We start from the raw sequence: 24,038 nt of genomic DNA, 5'->3' as shown, positions 1-24,038 counted from the left end.
TGTGGACACAACAAAGAAAATGAAACGTTCCCGAGTTATTTGGCAGTGATTGGATGTTTCTGATATGTGAATCTTTAGTTGATCTTCGGAGTCGTTTCTGAGGAGTGTATGAGAATCGTACAATTGGTGTTACGATCATTGTGATCACCAGTTCAGACAAGATCAGTTGAGTGAAAAATTGTTCGTCTATAAACTGTAGGCAATTGATTAATATTAGGAAGGATTTTTGTCCATTTACACCATTTTTAGAGATTTTTTTCCCACTTACCCCTCTAAGTTTTTTTAATTTCCTCTTACCCAAAACACTCTAAGGAGGTCTTCCCTAATACCCCATTAAGATTTTTTTTTTGTTTTTATTTTTTTTAATACCATTTTACCCTCACCTTTGTTACTTAGAGAGAGAGAGAGAGAGAGAAACCATAGGGGACTTCGCGGGAATCCGGCCAACTTTCGCCGGAATTCCGTCACCGGCCGCAGGAATCCGGTCACCGACCTCCGCCCACCGGAATTTGCTGAAAATCTCACCGGAAAGGTTTTTTTGCCCTCAATAGACATCTATTGCCCCCCAATAGACGCCTATTGCCCCGATAGTCTATTGCCCCCTAATAGACGTCTATTGCCCCCCAATAGACGACTATCAACCATGAATTGCCCCCCAATAGACGATTATTAGCCATGTATTGCCCCCTAATAGACGACTATCAGCCATGTATTGCCCCCCAATAGACGTTTCGATTACCGAAATTGGAACTAATTTTCCTAAAATTACACAAATAAAACTTCGATTAAAGAAAAAAAAGAGGAGATTACCTCAATTCAAAACGTCTATTGCCCCCCAATAGACGTCTATTGTCCCCCCAATAGACCTGTATTTCCCTTGGCATAACACCATTTTGTAGCTTGTTACTCCAATAATTTACATTTTATATCATCAAAATTTCTCATTAAAAGACCAAAAACAAGAATTGAGAAAAAAAAAAGAAAAGAAAAAAGAAGGACCCCGTCTTTGTAGCTTGTTTAGAGGTACTTGTCGCCGGGGAAGGTGATGAAATTGATTTGGGCACCCTTCTCCCTTCGGTGAAGCTGTGAAGCCGTGAAGCCGTGCTCGATCTCACTGGAAAACCGCCTCAGGTGGGCTCGCTGGTGAACTTTCGCCGGGGAGGGAGAGATTGATGTCGCCATCGACCCCGTCGGAGCTCCACCACCACCCCCGCCACATCTTCGCTTATTCTCAGCAGATCAGCCGGAGATGCTACTCCTCCGAAACGGAGACAGAAATCCAATTCGTCGCCGATGAAGCTGAGTCAACCAAAAGCAATCTCCAGTGTTCGTCGACCTCAACCACCGAGAACGACGAGTTTGCTCTACGACGAGCCGGGTTGGGCGAGTTCCAATCGAATTTATCCTCCAGCTCCGGAGCTTCGACGGCACAGAGAGAGAGAGAGAGAGAGAGAGAGAGAAACTGGAGGGCAAGGACCCAGGGGAGGCAGAAGCCTTTGTCGCCGATGAGGTCGTTATGGACGGCCGAGGAGGTCGATCTCGACCATCACTCACATCCTTGCCTCCGACGACATCGTTCTGGAGAATCTCACCGGCGTTGAAAAACCGAAGGTATTTTTTGCCGGCGTGCTGGAGAGAGAGAGAGGAGAGAGAACCAGCGAGTTGGACAGAGAGTCAGAGAGAGAGGACAATGACTGTAGTTGTAATTCTTTAATTGAGTTGAGGGCAAATTGGTAATTTTGCGTTAGATTGGGTAAGTGGGAACAAAAATCTATTGGTGAGGTAAGTGGGATAATTTTTACTCATTTTGGGGCTTTGGGTCAAGGACCCTCCAAATTAATTTAGGATATTATGGGCACTGAAAAAGTCAATATGCACTCCATAACACTCGTTTTATGAGTACTTTGAAGAAATAAAACATGAACATTATAATTCAAAAAAAAAACATGAACATTATATTACAGAATGACTAGTTAAGACAGAATAACATGCAAATCCCTTATTAATTAGCAAAGCAAGTTAATTAGCATAAATAGATCCAAATTAAATCCAAGTTTAGTGGGAATTTCAGTAATAAAATTGCTAATAAATTAGGGAGCCTGTCTTAGAATAATATCAGCCATTCGAAAAGTAAAAACACAGAGGAAACAAAGAATCATCAATGCAATTCAAGGTGCTCATACTATTCTAAATTGGTGAAATCGGAAGAAGTATAGATGCAATTCAGGGTACTTATAGTACTAATTTTGAGTTTAGGTGACAGTATTCTTAATTGGTGAGATCGAAACAAAGAAGCATCGATCCAATTCGGGTACTCATAGTATTAATTTTGAGTTTAGGTGATAGTGGTATAATCTCCAAACTGATTTTGTTTTCCGGGTCACTCATACTGATGCTTCTTTGAATTTCACCAAACCAAATGCCTCTGGTTTTGGAGGGATGACACAGGTATGAGATTTCCCTCATTTCTAGTAATAATAGAGATTCAGAGGTTTATCATATGTAGCCTCCTGATCATCTCCATAAACCCTCAAAACAGGATAAAAGTGCTGATTTTTTTTTTTTTGATTTAGATAATTCCAGTACTATAGTATTAATAAGACCAAACCAAGTTGGAAGCTCTAGGATGGGGAGACATGAGGTTAAAAGATGAAAAGTGGTTCCTCTAGGGTGTCTCCTACTAGATACTTTGAAACTAAAATTTGTAATCGAGAATGATACTAAATGTGAATGTTTCAGTTTTTTTTTTTTGGGTGAAATGGTGAATGTTTCAGTTTTGGTACGAATGGAATTGACATTTGAGAAGTTAGTTAAGCTGTTAGAACTGATTTCTTCTAGTTGACAGTTAGAAAAGAGTAGAAGTCAGTTAACGGATAGTGATCAAAGATATATAAGCTAATATTATCTAATTTTTCGGAGCTTCTTCTGCCCACCCAGGTGGGCACTCATCTTAGTCTTTTAACAGCGCGTGTAACAACACGTGAATTACAAGAGCTGTAAGTCTTCAAGACGAAGACCAAAAACTGTGCAAATGCAGTGATTCAATTTTGCCAGCGACCACGATGGAGCACGATGCGTTTGAGAATCAAAATTGGCAACTAATTAGAACCCAGGTCAGATATGGAGAATCCTTCAAATCTGTTTATGAGTCCTGAGATCTTCGCCCTTCCACCTCTGGCTACCTCACTGTGTAATCTGAAGTGGAGATCTAATCGAGTTACTCCGTCGATCGTTCTCCCAGATCTGGATTTTTGATGGTCTTCAATACAAGAAGTTCACACTGCAAACTGATTTGATACCTACTGCTAACTTTGAGATGTAAAGTCATCAATCCTGTAAGTCAAACAACATTACCAATGTCATAGGATTAGTGGAGGCTCCTGTTAGTAATCGGGATGTTCTCTTATTACTAATTGTTCAGGGTTTAGGCTTCACATCCCCCGCCATTGTATTCAGCAGTTTCATTAATGAAAACTTGAGGGTAGCTGCACCAGCCCTTATTTTCAAAAAAAAATCTACCCGATTTCCACCATACCAACACAAACCAATAATCAGTATCATTTATCAAAGTTGCAGCAGAACCATTATTGCTTTTATAGATGAGAGCATTGTTTCAAATTCAATCCATACTGACAAATGGGTATCACAACTACTTTAATTCCAATCATCCCCATAAACGTACATAAACAACCCAGAAACATCCCTTCAAAAAAAAAAAAAAAAACCCTGAAACATACGCAAATGTTTCCTTCAGATTTAAATAGAACTATTCTTGAAACTGGTTTTCCCCTGAGCTAGGATGCCCAGATTGACATTCTCCAACCTCCTCCAAAACAACTTCATAATCTGGTATTGGTACCAACATGGATCTAAGTTTTCAATGGTGTTTAATTCCCCACGGTTACGACCATGAGTACTAAACCTCTTTTTTCCCAACTGTGGTTTAATTTCTGACGGTGACGGCCACATTAGACTAACGACTTGATAGACGGCTGACATGAGTTAGTCACGTGAGAGTGGCTAGATGTCTGACACATCAATCGGGTGACCCTCCACTTGGGTGGGTAGAAGAATTTTCGCTAATTTTTAAGTACGTAAAACAAAAAAAAAACAGACAAAACAAACTTGGGCGCTACATATATTTCTTTAACGATCCTTACAACATCATCCATGTTGGAGATCGTTTAGCCCTTTATTTATAGGGGCCGTGACCACTTACCCAATTTTAGTTTAAAAATTGCTCACTTGCTCCACTAAGAGTTTTTTAACCCCAATTACCCGATCTAACATATATTGACTGTATTACCCTCATTTTAATTAACAAATACTCTCTCTCTCCTCCACTTAGCCTCTCTCTCCTCCAGACTCTCTCTCTCTCCTCCAAAATCTCTCTCTCTCCACCGTCGCTGGAAATATGCCAGAAATCAAACTCCAGATCAGAACTTGACGCCGCCATCTCACCAGGGCCTTAGACGATGCCATTTCGCTGAAAAACTCGATTTTGATCCACGAAGCGGTAATCTTTCCTCGCCGGAGGCAAGAGGGTCCGACCCGTTCTGTGTGTCGCAGCGTGCGAGATCGTCAGAGGGTCTGAGTCAGTTACCATGCCGGCGGCCTGCGCCGTCAAGATGATCCACACCATGTTGTTGATCCACGACGACTTGCCGTGCATGGATAATGACGATCTCCGCCGCGGGAAGCCCACCAACCACAAGGTTTTCGGCGAAGACGTTGCAGTTTTGGCAGGCGAAGCGCTTCTCTCCTTCGCGGTCGAGCACCTAGCCTTGTCCACCGTCGGCATCGAGCCTTCTAGAATCATCCGAGCCGTGTAAGAGCTTGCCCGGAATCGGGTCGGAGGGATTGGTAGCGGGTCAAGTCGTGGATATCCACTCTGAGGGGTTATCCGACGTGGGACTGGAGCACCTGGAGTACATACACCTCCACAAAATTGTAGCTCTTCTTGAATGTAAGAAGAAGATAAAAAGGAAAGCCTGAGTTCTTCTAATCCTTCCGGCGTCTGAGTTTCAATATGGGATGTTGCTAGAAGTTATGTATCAATTTTGATTTGTCTGGGATTTGTAGAGTCATGCTGCACTTTCACTTGACCAATATGGGTTTGTTTGATGGTCTATTGGGGGGCAGTAGACACATTATTGGCCCCCGGTAGACTTTGATACGAGGGACAGGGTTCATTATAGTGTGGTGTTTTGATAAGTTACATGTTGTTTTCTGTGTATTAAAGTCAAATTATCTGTGAATCCTACAAAATGGTGCATTTTTGGTGGTCTATTGGGAGGCAGTAGAGACATTGGACTTTGTATTGGGGGGCAATAATATGATTATTGGGAGGCACTAATATGATTATAAATTGATCAATTGTGTCTGTAGTGTATTCATTTTGGTTTTGGGAGTTCATACAATTCACTGGACGGCAATAATATGATTTTTGGGAGGCAATAATATGATTACTGGGGGGCAGTAATATGATTACTGGGGGGGCAATAATAGCCGGATTCCGGATTCCGGATTCCGGATTCCGGTCATCGGTCGCCGGATTTCGGTGACCGGTTCCTGGAATCCGGTCATCGGTCGCCGGAATCTGGTCACCGGTCGCCGGAGACCGCGCCGGCCACTGGTCACCGGAGCACAGCAAGGTGGAGGGTGACTTCTCTCTATAAGTGAAAAAGAAGGAGAGGGCAAAAAAGTCTCAAAAAAAAAAGAAAAAAGAATTAATTGGGTAAAGGGGAAATAATCCCTTAGAGTGTTTTGGGTAAATGGGGTTAAAAAACAGTTGGTGGAGCAAGTGGGCAATTTTTAGCCTAAAATCGGGTAAATGATCATTTTCCCTTATATTGATCATTTTAGATTTATTCTATGTATTGTTTTAAAACTAACTGCCCCGATTAAATAACCGAACGGTTATCAACTTTGGCAGGTTTTTTGCAAAATGATCTTTAAAAATAAGTCTATAAGATGTGTATCATTGAATTGTCTAAATTGATGCTATAGATGTTTAGCCACTAGGCTTTTTTACTTAATTCCCAAATGTTTATGTGACACCCCGAATCAGGTGGAGGTGAGATATGATATCTAACATCGAATTTGAGATGTCAACATAGAAATGTAAATCGAAATTAAAAACAACACCAAATACATTTTCTGATATTGTTGAAATGTAACATTTGAAATAACAAAGACCTATTACAAAGAGAAATAACGCCTTGCGATCTACCTCACTCTAATCTGCTACAAACCTTTTGGACTCTCGTAATCGTAAGAAACATTGTCTCGCTTAGTTTTTTCGATAAACGTGTTATACCTCGTAACGCACCTGAATAAGAATCTATAGGGGTGAGCTTTCGCTCAGTAAAGCCAAACCTCTTTAAAACAAACTTATATAAATAACACAATTAGATTGCCAAAACAAAATGTTTAATGTTCAATGCATGAATGCCAAATGAATTTCACTTATGTACTTGTTAGTCCATACATCAAAATAAGAGAGCCTACACGTACCATGCCGTGTATTTTATTAACTTAGGTAGCCCTAGATGTTTCGAATATATGATCTAACAACCCACAAGGACTCAATCCACATAATCCTTTTGTTAGTCATCTTGTTTGCTCATGAACTTCATACCTGAAACCTGATAAGATCGTTTTATCAACACTCTTCGTTGAAGGGGCATACTTTCTCCGATTTGTGTGAGCTGATCATAGATCATGAATGCCTCATGACGCCAAACTCAACTACACAAAAGGTTTCATTTCTTTCAATCTCATTTCGGTATCTACATCGATCTCTCACATCCTTCCACATACACCACTTTTAAAATGCCTACTCACAATGTCTCTCTATGTATTAAGTATGATAATTTGAATATCAAAACTCGTAGTATGATATCCAGCACATGCTTTTAAAGAAAGCGATAACTTCAACAAGTAACTCATCGACTAGACATACTTTTATACAAAGCGATAACATCCAAAATTTAAATCAAGTATTCATTGATTTCAATTATAACTCTATCGATCACTGAATTTCAATTATAATGCTATTGATCATTGTATTTAGTCCAATAGAAAATATTCCTTGAGAGACCCACATGGAAATCCAAGTTTTAACTGCATCGCTACTCAAAGTTAGTAACACTGCGACTTGCATTCTGAAATCTATATCCTTCTGGTTCTGAGACTGATAGGCACTCATTCAATCCTCATATCGAATCCTTATTCTTGGCGAATCACTTGAAATCAATACGATCAATAATTCTGAAATAGAAATCGACCGAGTCCTCAAATTTACTAAGGACACCGCAATTACTATTCTCGATTCTTCCATGCCTTCCAAAACCGAAATCAAAATCAATCTCTACATTATTGAATCTTCATTCCCCAGATATAACCATTTTGACAAAAGTGTCTACTTTTCAGATAAGTATTCTCATGATCGAACATGTAGCCAATTAGTCCAATTCCGCACTTTCCACGATTCAACCAAATTTGATGTCTCACCAATACGACATCAACAGTGGCTTCAGAATCCTTCACAAAACAAGATCTCCGACAACCTACTTTTGAGGTTTCCATTAATGTTCTCAAGTTCTGTTATTTCAACAATAATGCAAGAGCTCATCAAGTCCACTACGCAACCATAGATTCACGACCACAAGACTACCTTTACATCATCGAAATTTGGTTCACTTCTTCAATCAAACTAACTAAAGAGGCAAAAGTTACAGCATATGAGAACAACAAAAACCACATTCATGTTCAAAGCATTTCAATTTACCAATTCATGTTCAAAGCTTCATATCGTGGTCGGAATTTGACAAAAGAAGTCATACCCGCCACCGTGCACGGTGAACAGACGGTGGCCAACCACTGCCCAAATCTCAAATTCTTCAAAACTCAACCAAATTCAAATTCAATTATACAGACAGGTAGAGCTCGACAAGTAGACCAACTTTGATACCTGAGTTGAAATCGAAGGTCGCCGGAAAACATAGAACATGGCCGAAAAACTCAAAACTTTCTCCTCTTCGATTCTCTCTCATGGAAAGCTTTTCTGAAGAAACCGAGACTACAAAAACGAAGGGGACATTGTTGGGATACCAACTTATTATACCAACAACTTATTAGTAAAACGCAGCGTTTTGGTTGATATATGCCTATATATACTATGTTCCTTTCATTTTGTAATTCAACTATCGAATATCTATAAAAGTCTATTTTTCTTTCAGTTTTTCCTTGTTTTCTTCTCTTTCATTTTTGAGGGTACTCATCATCTGGTATCAGAGACCAAATCGATGGGGGGATCAAAGAAGGTGACGAGTGCATCGTCTTCTTCGTTGGTGGACCACCACCATATGACCTTTACTTGCAGGCTCATCGTGAGGAGACGATGCTCCAATTCCAGGAGGTGCGAGAATCTATGGAGAAGATCCAAGCTCAGCACTCTTCGTTTCAATCAGAGCTCATGGAGGAACTCCGACAACTTCGTTTGGGCTCCAAAGCTTTGGTGGAGACTAGTGGCGCCGGACCGCCGCCTCAACTGAGTTCGCCGTCGCCGGATGCTTCGGTAACGGGATCGCTTGGTGGTATGACTACTATGACAACTACTACGATTGTAGATGCATCTGCATATCTATTTGGGTCTTTGCATAGTCATAATGTTCCTGTTTCTAGTGGTCAATTTGTTGGTTCTCAACCTGTGAGTGCTGGATTTTATTCATCAGTGAATGGAGTGAGTGGGTGGTTTCAAACTGCTGGGGATTATGGAATGAGTAATGACCCTAGACTGTTCATGGACCCAAAGTTGAGTAATAATCCCATTTTAGGTTTTGATCCTTCCTATTTTGGAATTTATCAACATGATCAGTGTTCTAAATCAGCACCACAAAACACTCATTCATCTATTCCACTACATCATATGCCACACAGCTCTGTGCAATCTCAGTTACCAACTAGTGGATTTCATTCCAGTGTGACTAGTGCAATACCAACAGGACCCCAAAGTAGTTCTATGGGTATGAGTGGCTTCCAATCCAAACGGAGCATCCCAACTACTACGCCAACCATTTCTAACACGTTATCATCTCCACCAATCTATTCCACAACTACTACTCCATATCCCCACTTTTTCTATCCATATACCCAATTTCACCCACATAGTCAATTTCATCCATATCATTATCAACATACTCACAACCATGGGTCAAGCCACCATCAAGTCCAGGACCCAAATCTGCCTACCATGAAACAAATTCGGTTGGATTTTCCAGTATTTGGTGGGGAAGATCCCTTGGAGTGGCTTAATAGAGCTGAACAATTTTTTCAATTGTATCAAATTCCAGAAGAGAAGAAAATCTCCATTGCATCGATGCACCTGACTGGTATAGCTGCTAGTTTGTGGCAATTACATTTACAAGACAATCCTAGTTCCTGGTCTGGCCTAGTTGAGCTGATGATGCAGCAATTTGGTGGTTACAATAAGCTTGCCTACCAAGCTGCTTTGGCAAAAATGCAGCAAGTGGGTACTGTTACAGAGTTCCGAGATCAGTTTACAAAAATGTCTTGCCGAGCACCAGGGTTTTCTCCTGAACTTTGATTGGCTTGCTTCATAGGAGGGTTGAAAGAAGAAATTAGAACTGATGTGAGCCTTATGAAACCTTCCAACTTGATGGAGGCCTTTGAGCTTGCCAAGGCTTTTGAAGCGAGAAATTCAGGACATAAGAATTGGAAACAAAACCAGTCTAAATCTTCTTTTTCAGGTACCAAACAGATTGTTGCACCGCCAGCTCCTGTACAGAGATCACAGTTTGGAAATCAGTCTGCTACTGCAAAACCCTATGGCAGCAATCATTCAAACTTCTCAGCTGACAGAAAGTATTCCCAAGCTGAGTATAGAGATCGAAGGAATCGAAAACAGTGCTTCTTTTGTGATGAACCCTACACTTCTGATCATATATGTAAACGAGGCGCTAGAGCTTTACTTATTGAGGGTTTTAGTGCTGTTGGATCACAAGGTGAAGAGCATGCTGCAGTTATGGAGGATTTACTTACCGGTGAGACAATGGAGGAAGCTCCACTCATTTCTTTACATGTACTTTCTGATGTCAACAAGTCAGAGACAATGCAGTTGAAAGGCCAAATTGGAAAGAACAGGTCAGTGCATATACTTGTGGATTGTGGAGCAACTCACAATTTTGTTCATCCCTGTTTACTCAAGTATTACACAGGTGTAGTTGACAAGGGTTGCCCTCTGAATGTACGGGTGGCTAGTGGAGAAATAATGAAGACCAGAGGTTATGTTTCAAACCTTCAACTTGATATTCAAGGACAAGACATTGAAGCATATTTTTATATTTTACCCGTCTCAGGATGTGAGGTCATTTTGGGAGCAGCTTGGCTTCGTACTTTAGGGGATATTGTTTGGAATTTTGACAAGCTTACCATGAAGTTTGTTAAAAATGACCTCTAATATCACTTGCAGGGAGTTGAATCTGAAAACATTGAAGTCATAACTTGTGAACAGATGACCAGTCTTTTGGCTAAGGAGAGGGAAGCTATGTTGATAGAATTAAGGCACACAGATGACAATAGGCAGAAACCTCATGTCCATCCTAAACTCAAACAATTGGTGGAGCAATTTAGTGAACTCTTCTAGCCTCCCACTTCTCTACCTCCTAAGAGAAGTCATGATCACAGGATACCTCTACTTCCAGGTACAGTTCCTGTAAATGTGCGCCCTTATAGATATCCTTATTATCAAAAGACAGAGATTGAAAAAATTGTGAGAGAAATGTTAGCTGCCGGAGTGATCCAACCAAGTGTAAGTTCTTTCTCTTCTCTCCAGTCTTATTAGTAAAGAAGAAAGATGGCACTTCTCGTATGTGTGTAGATTATCAAAGCCTCAATGCTGTGACTGTTAAGGATAAGTTTCCAATACCAGTGATTGACGAATTGTTGGATGAAGTTGGTGGTTCTGCTTATTTTACCAAGCTTGACCTCAGGTCTGGCTATCATCAAATTAGGATGGAGAGTGAGGATGTAAGCAAGACTGCTTTTCGCACACATGATGGTCATTATGAATTTTTAGTGATGCCATTTGGTCTAACCAATGCACCATCAACATTTCAGTCCTTGATGAATGATGTATTTCGAGATATGTTGAGGAAGTATGTATTGGTTTTCTTTGATGATATCCTCATTTATAGTTCATCTTTGGAAGAGCATATTCAACACTTGTCACAGGTCTTTACTCAGATGCAGGAACACAATCTCAAAGTTAAGATGTCTAAATGCACTTTTGGGGCTGATAGTGTTGAGTATTTGGGGCATATAGTTTATGCAAAGGGAGTGGCAGTTGACCCAAATAAAATCAAGAGCATTGTGCAATGGGTAAAGCTAAGAACCTTGAAAGGATTACGGGGATTTTTGGGTCTTGCGGGATACTGCAGAAAATATGTGAAGGACTTTGGTATCATTGCTAAGCCTTTAACAGATATGCTCAAGAAGGATGGGTTCAAATGGTCTCCTGCAAGTGAGAAAGCTTTTGAAGATCTTAAAGTAGCTATGACTACAACCCCAGTTCTGGCTCTCCCTAACTTTACTAAAGACTTCACCATTGAATGTGATGCTTCTGATTTGGGAATTGGAGCAGTACTATCTCAAGATAATCATCCCATTGCTTTCTTAAGCAAAGTGTTAGCTCCAAAGCATCGAGCTTTGTCCGTGTATGACAAGGAGATGATGGTAGTGGTGTTTGCGGTCCAACAATGGAGGCCGTACCTACTCGGGCATCATTTCAACATCATTACAGAGCATAGAATAATTCAGCATGCATTTTCTTCACCAAAGAATCACTACCCCAACACAGCAAAAATGGTTGATCAAGTTGATTGGCTATGATTACACAGTGAAGTATAGGGCAGGAAAAAACAATGTGGTTCCAGATGCACTCTCTAGACAAGTGGAGCTCAATACCATTGTGGGAGTATCAAGTCCCATTTCCCAATTCATGTTTGATTTACAGAATGACACTTTGGTAGATCCTGAGGCTGCACAACTGATTCATGAGCTACAACAAGGTATGTGCTCTAAAAAGGGATATTCCATTATTAATAACAATCTGTATTATAAAGGAAGAATGTTTGTGCCTTTGATTCACTCTTGGAGAGACAAGGTGTTGAATGAATGTCATGTTGGCCTAGTTGGTGGTCATTCTGGTTACCTGAGAACTTACAAGAGGGTTACAAGAACCTTCATGTGGCCTGGAGTCAAAAAATTTGTTAAAAAATGGATAGTGGAATGTGATGTGTGCCAAAGGAATCACTATGAAGCCATTCTTCCTCCAGGCTTACTCTTACCTTTGGCTATTCCTGAAGGAGCTTGGCAAGGCATCTCGATGGATTTTATAGAGGGTCTACCCAATGATCAGGAAAAATCAGTACTATGGGTAATTGTTGACAGGTTTAGCAAGTATGCTCACTTTGTTCCAATTAGCCATCCTTATACTGCTAAAACAATTGCTAAATTATTTGTGAAAGAGATTTTCAGATTGCATGGTATGCTTGAAGCAATTGTAACAGACAGAGATCCTATTTTTCTTAGCCAATTTTGGGAAGCTTTTTTCAAAATGCAGGGGACTAAACTACACAGGAGCACAGCTTACCATCCCGAGTCTGACGGCCAAACAGAAAATCTTAATAGAACTTTCGAGCAGTACTTGAGATGCATGATCACTGAGAAATATGGTAGTTGGGTATCATTGATTCCATGGGCTGAATTTTGGTACAACTCTACGTATCATTCAGCAATCCAAATGTCTCCATTTGAGGCTTTGTATGTTTATCCTCCTCCCAAGGTAGTCCCATATCTTCCCAATTCCACTAATGTTCATGATGTTGATGTTGCTCTACGAGACAGGGATGAGATTTTGGCAAGATTGAAGCTTAATTTGGAGCAGGCTCGAGCTAGAATGAAATCCTATGCGGATAAACACAGAACTGAAAGGGAGTTTGAGATAAATGATTGGGTTTACTTGAAGTTGCAATCTTACAAGCAACAGTCAGTGAAACGCAGACACTCCAATAAGTTGGCTCCTAGGTTCTATGGTCCATTCCAAGTGATAGCTAAGGTAAACAAGGTTGCTTATAAATTACTATTACCTCCTAATTCAAGGGTACACCCTGTCTTTCATGTGTCACTGTTAAAAAAGAAAGTTGGTGCGAATACAACTGTTCAGGCACATCTGCCACCTTCATTGAACCCTTTGAATCCAAGGTGGTACCCAGCTAAAGTGTTGGGAAGAGGTATTTTCAAGAAAAAGAATGCACCAGTTACCAAATGGCTTATACAATGGGTGGGAGCTTCTATGGAGGATGCAACGTGGATGGAAGCTGATGAAGTTATGAGATTGTATCCAGATTTCAAGGATGAGTAGTTGTCTCTGCAGCAGGGTGGGATGTTGGGATACCAACTACTTATTAGTAAAACGCAGCGTTTTGGTTGATATATGCCTATATATACTCTGTTCCTTTCATTTTGTAATTCAACTATCGAATATCTATAAAAGTCTATTTTCTCTTTCAGTTTTTCCTTGTTTTCTTCTCTTTCATTTTTGAGGGTACTCATCAGACATTGAGACGAAGCCATCCACACCGATGAGATGTCTCGATTTGGCCGGAATCGGAAACTACACCGGAACACCCGAGAATCTTTAGGGTTTCGCTTTGCCACCATCGCCGGTCATTCGGAGTCGGAATGACCGGGTTCTGCTTCACGCCGCCGAGAGGAGTCCAACAGTGCCGGTTCGACGTCCAGGAGAAATCGGGTCGTGTCGCCGAAAGAAAACGGGTCGAGACCGAGGTCGGTTTGGGCTGAGATCTGATGCTTCTCGAGCTGATCCAACTTATATATACTCAAATCCGACAGCTGAGATCAAACGACGATTAAAATGAACAGTCTCCGACAGTTGAGATCAAACGGTGATTAAAATGAACAGTCTAGATCAAGCCGCCATATTTTCTTTAATTATATTTTTGGATAGTACCAACTTCCAAAAATCATTAAAAATAGCTCCGATGTCTGGAAAATCCTCTGAAAATTCCTAATAAGAACATGCGATTTTGGCCAAAAAATCATGTGCTATAATCTATAGATTTGGATAAAATCATGGCCTTGAGGAATATTTTTTTTTTTTTTAAGTAATGATTATCAATTTTCATGAAGATGGAGTATGAACTGTACTACCGTAGTTAGTTTATAGTCTTTAATTTTTTTTTTTCACTTTTTAAATCAAATCTAAAATGATTTGTCACTGATACTCAACCTAGAATGATCATTACATACTACTCCGCCGCCATTAACTAGACAGACAATAGGTTGTGGAGGTACTACGGTGGTACATAGGGATATGTCTACTCATTAGACATCACAGCAAGTCTATAGACTATGATAACACTAAGACATAATAAATAGGCTAAGGGATATGTCTACTCATTAGACATTCATTGCTCACTTATCACACCAAGTCTATAGACTATGATAACACTAAGACATAATAAATAGGCTAAGTACAATAATACTTATCTCTTGGATCCCAAATACGAAAAAAAGAATGTACGAACCTAAAAGCAGCCATATTGAAGTAGCAAATATTAACCCAGAAAGGGCCCAACACCAAAATCTAGTTGCTGCTGCCCTAGTGCATCCAATAGGGCCCAAGCCCAAAATAGTCCAAGCCCAGTTTTGGACACCGAAAATCTGGGCACCCAATCCTTGGTTCTAGCGGAGACGCAGTGTGCAGTTCGACAACATCCAACTCCAGAGGCGCCTCCACCTCTTCGGATCGCCGCCGCCGCCTGCCACCACAATTCCACCTGTTAGATCCTCGACGGTTGCTACCACATCGAGCCTCGCTAGACCTGCAACTATAGCTTTGTGGAAATCCAGAGCCAGCTCCGATCCGCCATGACCTGCAAAGCCATAACCAGCCTCCACAGCCGCTACCTCGCCCGTCAAATGGTCAACAAACTTAAGCCGTGTCCTACATGGCCTGATTCGACCCCAATTAACTGAAAAACTCCTCTATGCAATCACACAGCATAAAGCATTGAGGGTACCCCACAATTTAATTTTTGCACTGTCTACCGGTACTCGCACGTCTGATAACCTTTACTTCCCATACTTCTGAAAAGCAAAAGAACTCTGTTGCATGATGCCGAGAAGACCGATAGTCCGTCGTATGGTGTGAAAAAGATTAGTTGAAAATTCGTCAAGAAGTGTCAACGTTGAATGGTCCCGAAAAGGCAACAAGAGCCAGAGAGAGTATCTTCTTGGTGTTGGCGCCGATTGCCGCTGATGGAACCCCCAGCCATAGTGGCTAGGGTTTGGGAGAACACAAAAGATATTCTATTTCATTTTTTCAGGATGAATATGATAATGTCAGAGTCTTAGAATGACACTAATGATTATTAAATGGAACAGATTTGTAATTAATATTATAATACACTAATCAGAGTCTTAGAATGACACCAATGACTATGATAATATCATGTTACCTAAAACATCAATACATCAAGTGTAGTGTAAAACTTTTAATATTTTCAAACTCACCAACAAATCCAATGACTATGATAATATTATGTTACCTAAAACATCAATACATCAAGTGTAGTGTAAAACTTTTAATACTTTCAAACTCACTAACAAATCTAATTTTAATAATTTCTAAAGATGGATTAAAAAATAAATGGATGCTGAAGGAAAAAAAATTCAATCATTGGTCTCATATTTTAAAGTTAATTTTGTTGCTATTAAGGTAACCACATTATGATTTTCTTAATACAACAAAAGCTAATTATGAAAATTAATCTATTGGTCTGGGCCGTTCTCGAAACCTCTGTTGAAAAGAAAAAAAAAAAAAACAAAAGGGACTTATTGGCTTTTGGGTCGGGACACGAAACAGTCAACAAAAAGTCGTTGACCAAATACGTTTCAGGGTTTAAAAACTTTAAATTTGGAAATAATCTGCAACCAACAAACTCTGGGGAGTTTGTTGCGAATTCATGTCATCATTTTCCGTCACCACTGCCATGGGTCCCCCCACCTCAATCACAGCCGTTGGATCCACTTTCCATCTCCCCAGACGGCCCTCCTCGACGCCCATTATTAACACCCACTGCCCCTGTCCCCTCTCGTTTTGCGTTTCATGCAAAAACAGCAAAACCCGGATTTCGAGGCCCTTCTTTTCAGTCTCTCCTTTTTATATATAGATTTCTCCGCCACTGTCAGTTTCATCACTCACTTTACTCTCTCTCTCTCTCTCACTCACTCCGATGCCCACTATCACTGTGCAAAGTATTCGCTTATCTTTATCACAACATAACCGCCTGTAAGCTTTAGCTCCGGTGCCGGAACAATCAGAGCTCCGATCATCCATCTCTGCAGAGGAGCAAGTTCCCTTTGAGACGATGAAGCTTTGAGTCCAGCTTGATTTTGTTTCAGAGTACGTTTTCTTATTCGTTTTACTTGGTGAATGCTATTTCTTTAATTCTTTTTACCTGATTTGAGTTTGATATATTGGTTTTATCAATGATCAGCAAACTGGGTTTGAGTTTGATTGGTTTTATCTTCATTTCAGATACATTACTGGTGATGTGTAATTTTTTTCTGGGGTTTTTTGTTTGCTATTTTGGGTTCTATTGTTTTTCTGGTGAATTCTGCAGAGGTTGCGTTTTTTACCACATGAAGAAAAAAAAGTCTACTTTTTAATTTTGTTGCATGTAAAGGTAGGGGCTTTCATTTCTTAATTCTGGTATCTACTATGCGATCTCTGTCATTCTCTCTCCAATAATTTGACTGAATTATTTCTATTTGGGTAACAAGGAATTTTGCTTTTACTTTCTGAAAGTTGATCATTCCTTTTCTCTAATCTGATAAAAAAGGTGGTTTCTTAATCAAAAAAAAAAGAAATCTTCATGATCGTTAAATCGTATAGATTTAAAGAGCAAATAATAGTAGAAAAGGAAAATACTTCTTCATTGTAATTATTAATTATATTGGATATGCTGTTGTAACTGTGTGACCTAGATATCTGCAAGTAGTAACTGTGAGACCTACTTTGAAAGCTGGCAAGCATAATAGTGAGAGTTTTTGAAGTTTGAAGTGTGCAGTATTAGTCACTAATGATCGGCATTGTGTTGCAGATACGACAGACTTGACATCAGAATGAAGATAAAGAAGAGGCATCTGTATCGAGCTAAGCATCCATTTGATGCTCATCGTAAGCATCGTCTCCTTTTTCTTGTTCTTTTTCTTTTTCTTTGTTTGTACAGTTTTTGTTTCTTTTTTAAAAGTCAATTCCCATATTAATAGACTAATTTACTTGTGAACATTCTGGGGAATTCAGCAAGAACTAGGTGAAAATTACATTGAATGTGATTTCATTGTTTCAATTAATTCGGTTTACTAGTTATGCTTTTCTTCTGGAAAGTAACTTATTTCAGGGTCAATGACTTGCTCTTAAAGTCTTGTCATTTTTGTTTGTAACGCTAGTATCACAGCACAAAGTGATGAGAATCAAATTTTCATATATACCATCATGAACACTACTATAGTCCATCCCCCACGGGCGCATATGCGACTTCTAACCTTAAGTGCGGAGATAATGGTGGGACCCACATGGCCGCCTATACTCATCGATAGCTAGAAATCTTTTATGTGCACATGGGCAGCGGGGATTTCCAACCGCATGCCCATATACTCATCGATTGTGGGACTCACAATTGAGTGTGCGAGTATCAATAGCTAGAAGTCTTTCACATGCACATTGGCGGTGGTGACTTCCAAGTTCCAACCGCACGCCCGCAGATGATTGTGGGACCCACAATTTAGTGCATGAGTATCGATAGCTAGAAGTCTTTCACATGCACGTGGGAGACGATTTCTCGCCACCCGCCCATTGATGAGTGTGGGACCAACAATGGAGACTGCACTCATCAATAGCTAGAGATCTTTCATGAGCATTTTCATGTATGCGCCCATAGATGATCGTGGGACCCGTAGTGGAGCCTACACTCATCAATAGTAGTAATCTTTCATGCATACGTGGGTGGCGATTTTCATCCACGCAACTGTCGAAAATGTGGGACTCATAGTGCAGCATACATCATCAATAGATAGAAATATGCACACACACGTGGGCAAAGATTTATAGTCGTGAATGCCAACGGTTGGTGCATAAGCGGTTATAGGTCCATACATGTTCTAACACAAAGGGAGATGCAAGTGGGTTTGACATTAAAAACTTTCCAAGTTCCCCATTCTTTCAAGGGTTTTGTTTACGGGTTGGTAGGTAATCAAATCACATGTACCTTTAAGAGTTTATTCTCATTTATCCATTCCTCATTTCAAGTAAGTAAACGTGTCTAGTATGGGAACTACAGCAGAACCCATATTATTTAACAGCTAATTGTTCACATGCCCTCGTGTAAATGACTTTGGCATTTTCCGGTCTAAACATAGGAATTAGTCATTCTTTCTAAAAGAAAAGAATTTTCCCTGAAAAGAAAGGAAAATGATTTCTTGTTATTTAGGTTTGGAGATAATTAAAGAATACAACTCATGATGTCAGTTTTAGTATTTTGCGAAACGGAAGAAGGGGCTTGTTTCAATCCTTTTCTTGCTTAGACACTAGCTCATGCTATTATGTTATCATGTTTCTACTCGCACCAAACATTTGATTTTAAGCTAGAGTTGTATGCTTTAACATTCTTATCATATATCTTACATTCAATGTTGTGCTTGGCAGTCTTTGAGGCTCTTTGCTGTGGATCATGGAAAGGTGTGGAACTTCTAAGAATTAGCAATGGAACTATGAACATGAAATTCATAGACCATCCATGTGTGATTCAGGATAAAGGTCCATTTGCCAACCTTCGAATAAAATCAAGAAGAGCAACTTTATATGATTGCATTTGCTTGTTGAGGCCTGGTGTGGATATCTGTGTGCTTTCAAACTCTGATCATACAGAGAGTTCGGATAAGGAAAGGCGAGATCCGGTGAGTGGCAGTCTAATTTCAAACATGACATATTATCAGAGCAAGTTAATAATTATAACCATCATTACCTCAGAGGAAGACCAAAGAAGAAAAGAAAAAATAAGTCTCGCCAAACCTTATAACAGTTAGGTCTAAATGTTTGAGTCTGAGTGTGTTATGTGGTCTAATGCAGGTGTGGGTTGATGCTAGAATAAGTTCTATCGAAAGGGAGCCTCATGACTCTCAATGCTCATGCCAGTTTCATGTCAACTTTTATGTTAACCAAGGACCTCTTGGTTCAGAGAGAGCAACACTTAAAAAAGAAACTGAAGTTATTGGAATTGATCAGGTTTTCATCTTGCAAAGGCTTGATAGGAATTCTTGTAAAAATCAGTACTACCGTTGGGATCGCTCTGTGGACTGCTCTACTCTGCCAAACACTAAATTGTTATTGGGGAAATTCTTATCCGACTTGTCATGGTTGCTTGTTACATCTTCCTTGAAGCAGATTGTATTTGATGTAAGATCAGTGCAGAACAAGATTGTGTATCAAATTTCTGGTGGTTATGATGACACAACTCCATCAAACTCTGAAAACTCTTTTAAAGCTGTGAATTTCGGAGTAGAGAATGGGATCCCGGTACCTATAATAGTTCAGTTGGTTCCAGATGATGCTATTGGGGGTGATCCTACTTGTGACATGCATGAAGATAGACCATCTCCAATTTCTGAGGTTCCAGAATTGCGGCGTTCCAAGCGTCGAAAGATACAACCTGATCGTTTCCTTGCATGTGATGCTCCCTCTGAGATACAAATAGGCCCCATTCGAAGCAGGCCATATAAGATAGATCAATCCCAAGATGATTCTGATGACGAATTGTACTTACCACTGTCATACCTGTTTCGTAAGAAGGCAAGCAACTCTTTGGAAGAGGATAGTACTGAGGCAGAGCAAAATGCTGGTTCTAAGAGGAAGCGATCAAATCCCAGTGACAATGATGATCTATTTGAATGCAAAGAAAGCAAGATTAAGTGGATGAAAGTGAAATCAGGTGTGGCTAAAAATAAGACGAAGAAACATCGAGCTGATCAACTTGCCATTGTTCCTGCGTCTGTCAAAAGTGATCAGCTAACCCTTGGAAACTTCCCTCCAAATGCCAATGGTCCTGCAAATCGTTCAAAAGAAAGTGGTGAATTTCCTACCAAGCATTATTATCGTTTCAGTACTTCTAAAGCACAGAAACAGAAAAGAAACAAAATTGCTGGCTTGGAAGACATGGATGTTCAAACTAAATGGGATGGGGGTGCATCCTCTAGTAGATTTCCGAGAAGAGGCTATCATTACGCATATCATCATCCCTCTATACGATCAAAAAGGACGGATCGGTATACTGGAGCTTATTCAAAGAGGTCATTAAATGCAGGTGCATACAAGGAGCTGATAAATAAGTTCTTGAAAGACATGGATTGCTCAAACAAGCAAGAACCAAACATTATGGACCAGTGGAAAGATTTCAAGGCAAACAAGAACTCTGACCAAAAGGACGAAACTGAAATGCCAGAAGATGAGGAGGAGGAGGAAATGTCTGAGGAGGATATGTTGTGGAAAGAATTTGAATTAGTAATGGCATCATGTTATCTTCTTGGTGATGAGGTAAAATTTTAAGATTTTTCACTGGCATCTAATTTTCAGTAGCTTTATCATCAAAATTTGAACAAAAATATCAAATTCTGTACTCTTTGGGGAAGTTCTCTTACTGTGCAATGATTAATACATTTGAATTGCTGAATCCATTTTCAGGAATCAAATGGTGCTGCTTCAGGTAAATTTGCACAAAAGTCAGGTCCAGGTTGCCAGCATGACTTCACTCTCGATGAAGAAATTGGGCTTAAGTGCATTATATGTGGCTTTGTGAAGACTGAAATCAAACATGTTACACCCCCCTTTGTAAGTCAATGTAGAAACTCTTGCATGCAATAGTTTTATGTCACATTCCTTCTGCTGCTATAATTAAACTCAATTTGTATGACAGAATTTTTTGTTTCAATTAGGCTGATCTGTTAGCAAAATTATCAACTGCACCTAATTTCTTGCTTATTCTTTAGGTGCAAAACCCATATGGGTTCACAGATGATAAAAAACCAAATGAAGAAGATCCACCACCAGATCCTAAAAGAGCTGAATATGAGGAGTTCGATTTCTTCCACAAACGTGATAACCCTGTGGATGAGCATATTTCAGAAGAAAATGACAATGTTTGGGCTTTAATTCCTGAACTTAGAAAGAAACTGTTATTCCACCAGAAGAAGGCTTTTGAGTTTTTATGGAAGAATATTGCAGGATCTATGGAACCAGCATTGATGGAAAAGAAATCCAAGAGAAATGGTGGCTGTGTTATATCTCATACTCCTGGAGCTGGGAAAACTTTTTTGATCATTGCATTTCTTGTTAGCTACCTGAAGTTATTCCCTGGAAAACGACCTTTAGTCCTTGCTCCAAAGACAACACTCTACACCTGGTACAAGGAATTCATTAAATGGAAGATCCCTATACCGGTTTATCTAATTCACGGTCGTAGAACCTATAGAGTGTTTAGGAATAAGTCAGTAACCTATACAAGAGGCCCGAAGCCAACTGACGATGTGATGCATGTTCTCGATTGCCTAGAAAAGATACAGAAGTGGCATGCACAACCTAGTGTTCTTGTCATGGGGTATACTTCTTTCCTAACATTGATGCGTGAAGACTCAAAGTTTGTCCACAGAAGATTTATGGCTCAAGTCCTGAGGGAAAGTCCAGGGCTCCTAGTTCTAGACGAAGGGCACAACCCCAGAAGTACCAAATCAAGGTTGAGGAAAGGATTGATGAAAGTTGAAACTGATTTGAGAATATTGCTTTCAGGTACTTTGTTTCAGAACAATTTCTGTGAATACTTCAACACACTTTGTTTGGCAAGGCCGAAGTTTGTGAATGAAGTTTTGAAGTCATTGGACCCAAAATACAGAAGGAAAAAGAAGGCATTGAAAGACAAAGCACGCCATTTGATGGAAGCTCGAGCCAGAAAGTTGTTCTTGGATAAAATTGCCAAGAAAATTGATTCAAATGAAGAAGAAGATCAGAGGATCGAAGGTCTCAACAAGCTGAGAAAGATAACAAACAGATTTATAGATGTGTATGAAGGTGGAAATTCAGACACCCTTCCCGGTCTACAGATTTACACCTTGCTGATGAATACCACTGACATTCAACAAGTGATTTTGGATAGACTGCAACAAATAATGTCCAAGTACAAAGGGTATCCCTTGGAACTAGAACTTTTGATCACTCTTGGATCAATACATCCTTGGCTAATCAAAACTGCAGCTTGTGCTGATAAGTTCTTTAGTCCCCAAGAACTGATGGAGCTTGAGCAATACAAGTATGATTTGCACAAAGGGTCAAAAGTCAAGTTTGTTTTGAACCTGGTTTACCGTGTTACTCGGAAAGAGAAGGTCTTGATTTTCTGCCACAACATTGCACCTGTGAGACTGTTTCTAGAATTGTTTGAGAGGGTCTTTCAGTGGGAGCGAGGCAGAGAAGTTTTGGTTCTTACCGGGGATCTGGAGTTATTTGAACGTGGAAAGGTTATGGACAAATTTGAAGAACCAGGTGGAGCCTCAAAGGTTCTGCTTGCATCTATCACTGCTTGTGCTGAAGGCATTAGTCTGACAGCTGCATCTAGGGTTATCTTGTTGGACTCCGAATGGAATCCTTCCAAGACGAAGCAAGCTATAGCACGAGCTTTTAGGCCTGGTCAGCAAAAGGTTGTGTATGTTTATCAGCTATTGGCAACAGGAACGCTCGAAGAAGACAAGTATAGAAGGACTACTTGGAAAGAATGGGTATCCAGCATGATATTCAGTGAGGCATTTGTGGAGGATCCTTCTCGCTGGCAAGCTGAGAAGATTGAAGATGATATATTGAGGGAAATGGTGGGTGAAGACAAGAGTAAAGCATTCCATATGATCATGAAAAATGAAAAGGCTTCAACACATACTTCATAGAGGTAAGGACTACTCAAAACCCTTATAGCTTTTCTCTGCTTGTTTCTGTGTCAATTTCCCTGTTTCATATTTACTTTTAAGTTTTATTTTAATCAAAATGGTGAGAACAAAAGACATCGATCGAGATTGGGTTAGGAAGGGGAAACAAGGAAGAAAAGAGCCTGTGTTAAATTGCGTAATGGCCAATTTATAATGGATTGTCACGAATTACTTTATGTTTATGTATAGGCATAACTACTGTAGAAGGTGCTACAAGACGTGTTCAAAAGACGAAAGCTTCTGTCTGTCTGGAACAGTTATAGCAAGAAGCAGTGCAGATTTGGGGCTAAAAGCAGCTAATGGCTCCTGCTGGGACAAACAAGCTAAGCCTGAAGAGAAACACTTGGCCCTGCCTAATGTCAAAGACAGGATAAAGTTGCTTAATGAGTTCAAAACCCAGGTCTCTGCACAAACAAGTTTCTTCAACTTTCAATGTTGTTGTCATCTTTTCTAGTTTTCTTTTGGTTGACCTTGCGTTGTTATTCTTTTGAACAAAAAAAAAAAAAAAAAAAAACTTGTGTTGTTGTAGTTTTCGAAGATAATGGGTTTTATGTGTTTGCCGAAATATCCATATAGGTGGTCTGCTAGAACTTAAAAGTCCTATTGACATCAAATACATGGGCGCATAAGTTAGCCTTTAGCTGAAGAAAGCTGATGGGGGTGGGTTGGGATGAATCCTAGCCTCCTGGGTTCCAAACTTACCAGAAATTATGGGCAGAACTGATGCACCATGTAAATGCTGATGCACGACAATGTGTCCGTGATTTAACTGTCATAACTGAAAGCGTTAATCTGAAATGGTTTTCTTCTTTTCACTTTCAGTTTTTCATGATCTCATTATGGTTGCCTCATCCAAGATGTGGTTGAATGACTGCATGCATGCGTAAGAGCTTCCTGATTACACCGTA

The 24,038-nt window shown here is 39.9% G+C and overlaps 1 protein-coding gene across 2 annotated transcripts; it reads left to right on the top strand.

Moving 5' to 3' along the window:
- Positions 1-16,199: 16,199 nt before the first annotated feature.
- Positions 16,200-23,951, top strand: LOC133714168 (SNF2 domain-containing protein CLASSY 1-like). Of its 2 annotated transcripts, XM_062140242.1 has the most exons (8): positions 16,200-16,513; positions 16,734-16,796; positions 17,214-17,290; positions 18,818-19,068; positions 19,241-20,701; positions 20,849-20,995; positions 21,154-23,093; positions 23,320-23,951. In XM_062140242.1, exons 3-7 carry the CDS (start codon positions 17,236-17,238, stop codon positions 23,089-23,091), a joined length of 3,852 nt encoding a protein of 1,283 aa, XP_061996226.1. In that variant the 5' UTR covers positions 16,200-16,513; positions 16,734-16,796; positions 17,214-17,235; the 3' UTR covers positions 23,092-23,093; positions 23,320-23,951. The 2 variants fall into 2 exon arrangements, with proteins under 2 accessions (XP_061996226.1, XP_061996225.1); XM_062140241.1 differs by lacking the exon at positions 16,734-16,796.
- Positions 23,952-24,038: the final 87 nt, after the last annotated feature.

Source organism: Rosa rugosa, chromosome 6 (assembly GCF_958449725.1).
Source record: "Rosa rugosa chromosome 6, drRosRugo1.1, whole genome shotgun sequence".
NCBI lineage: Eukaryota > Viridiplantae > Streptophyta > Magnoliopsida > Rosales > Rosaceae > Rosa > Rosa rugosa.
The sequence above is the reverse complement of the archived record's forward strand: the minus strand, read 5'-3'. Positions and strand labels throughout refer to the sequence as shown.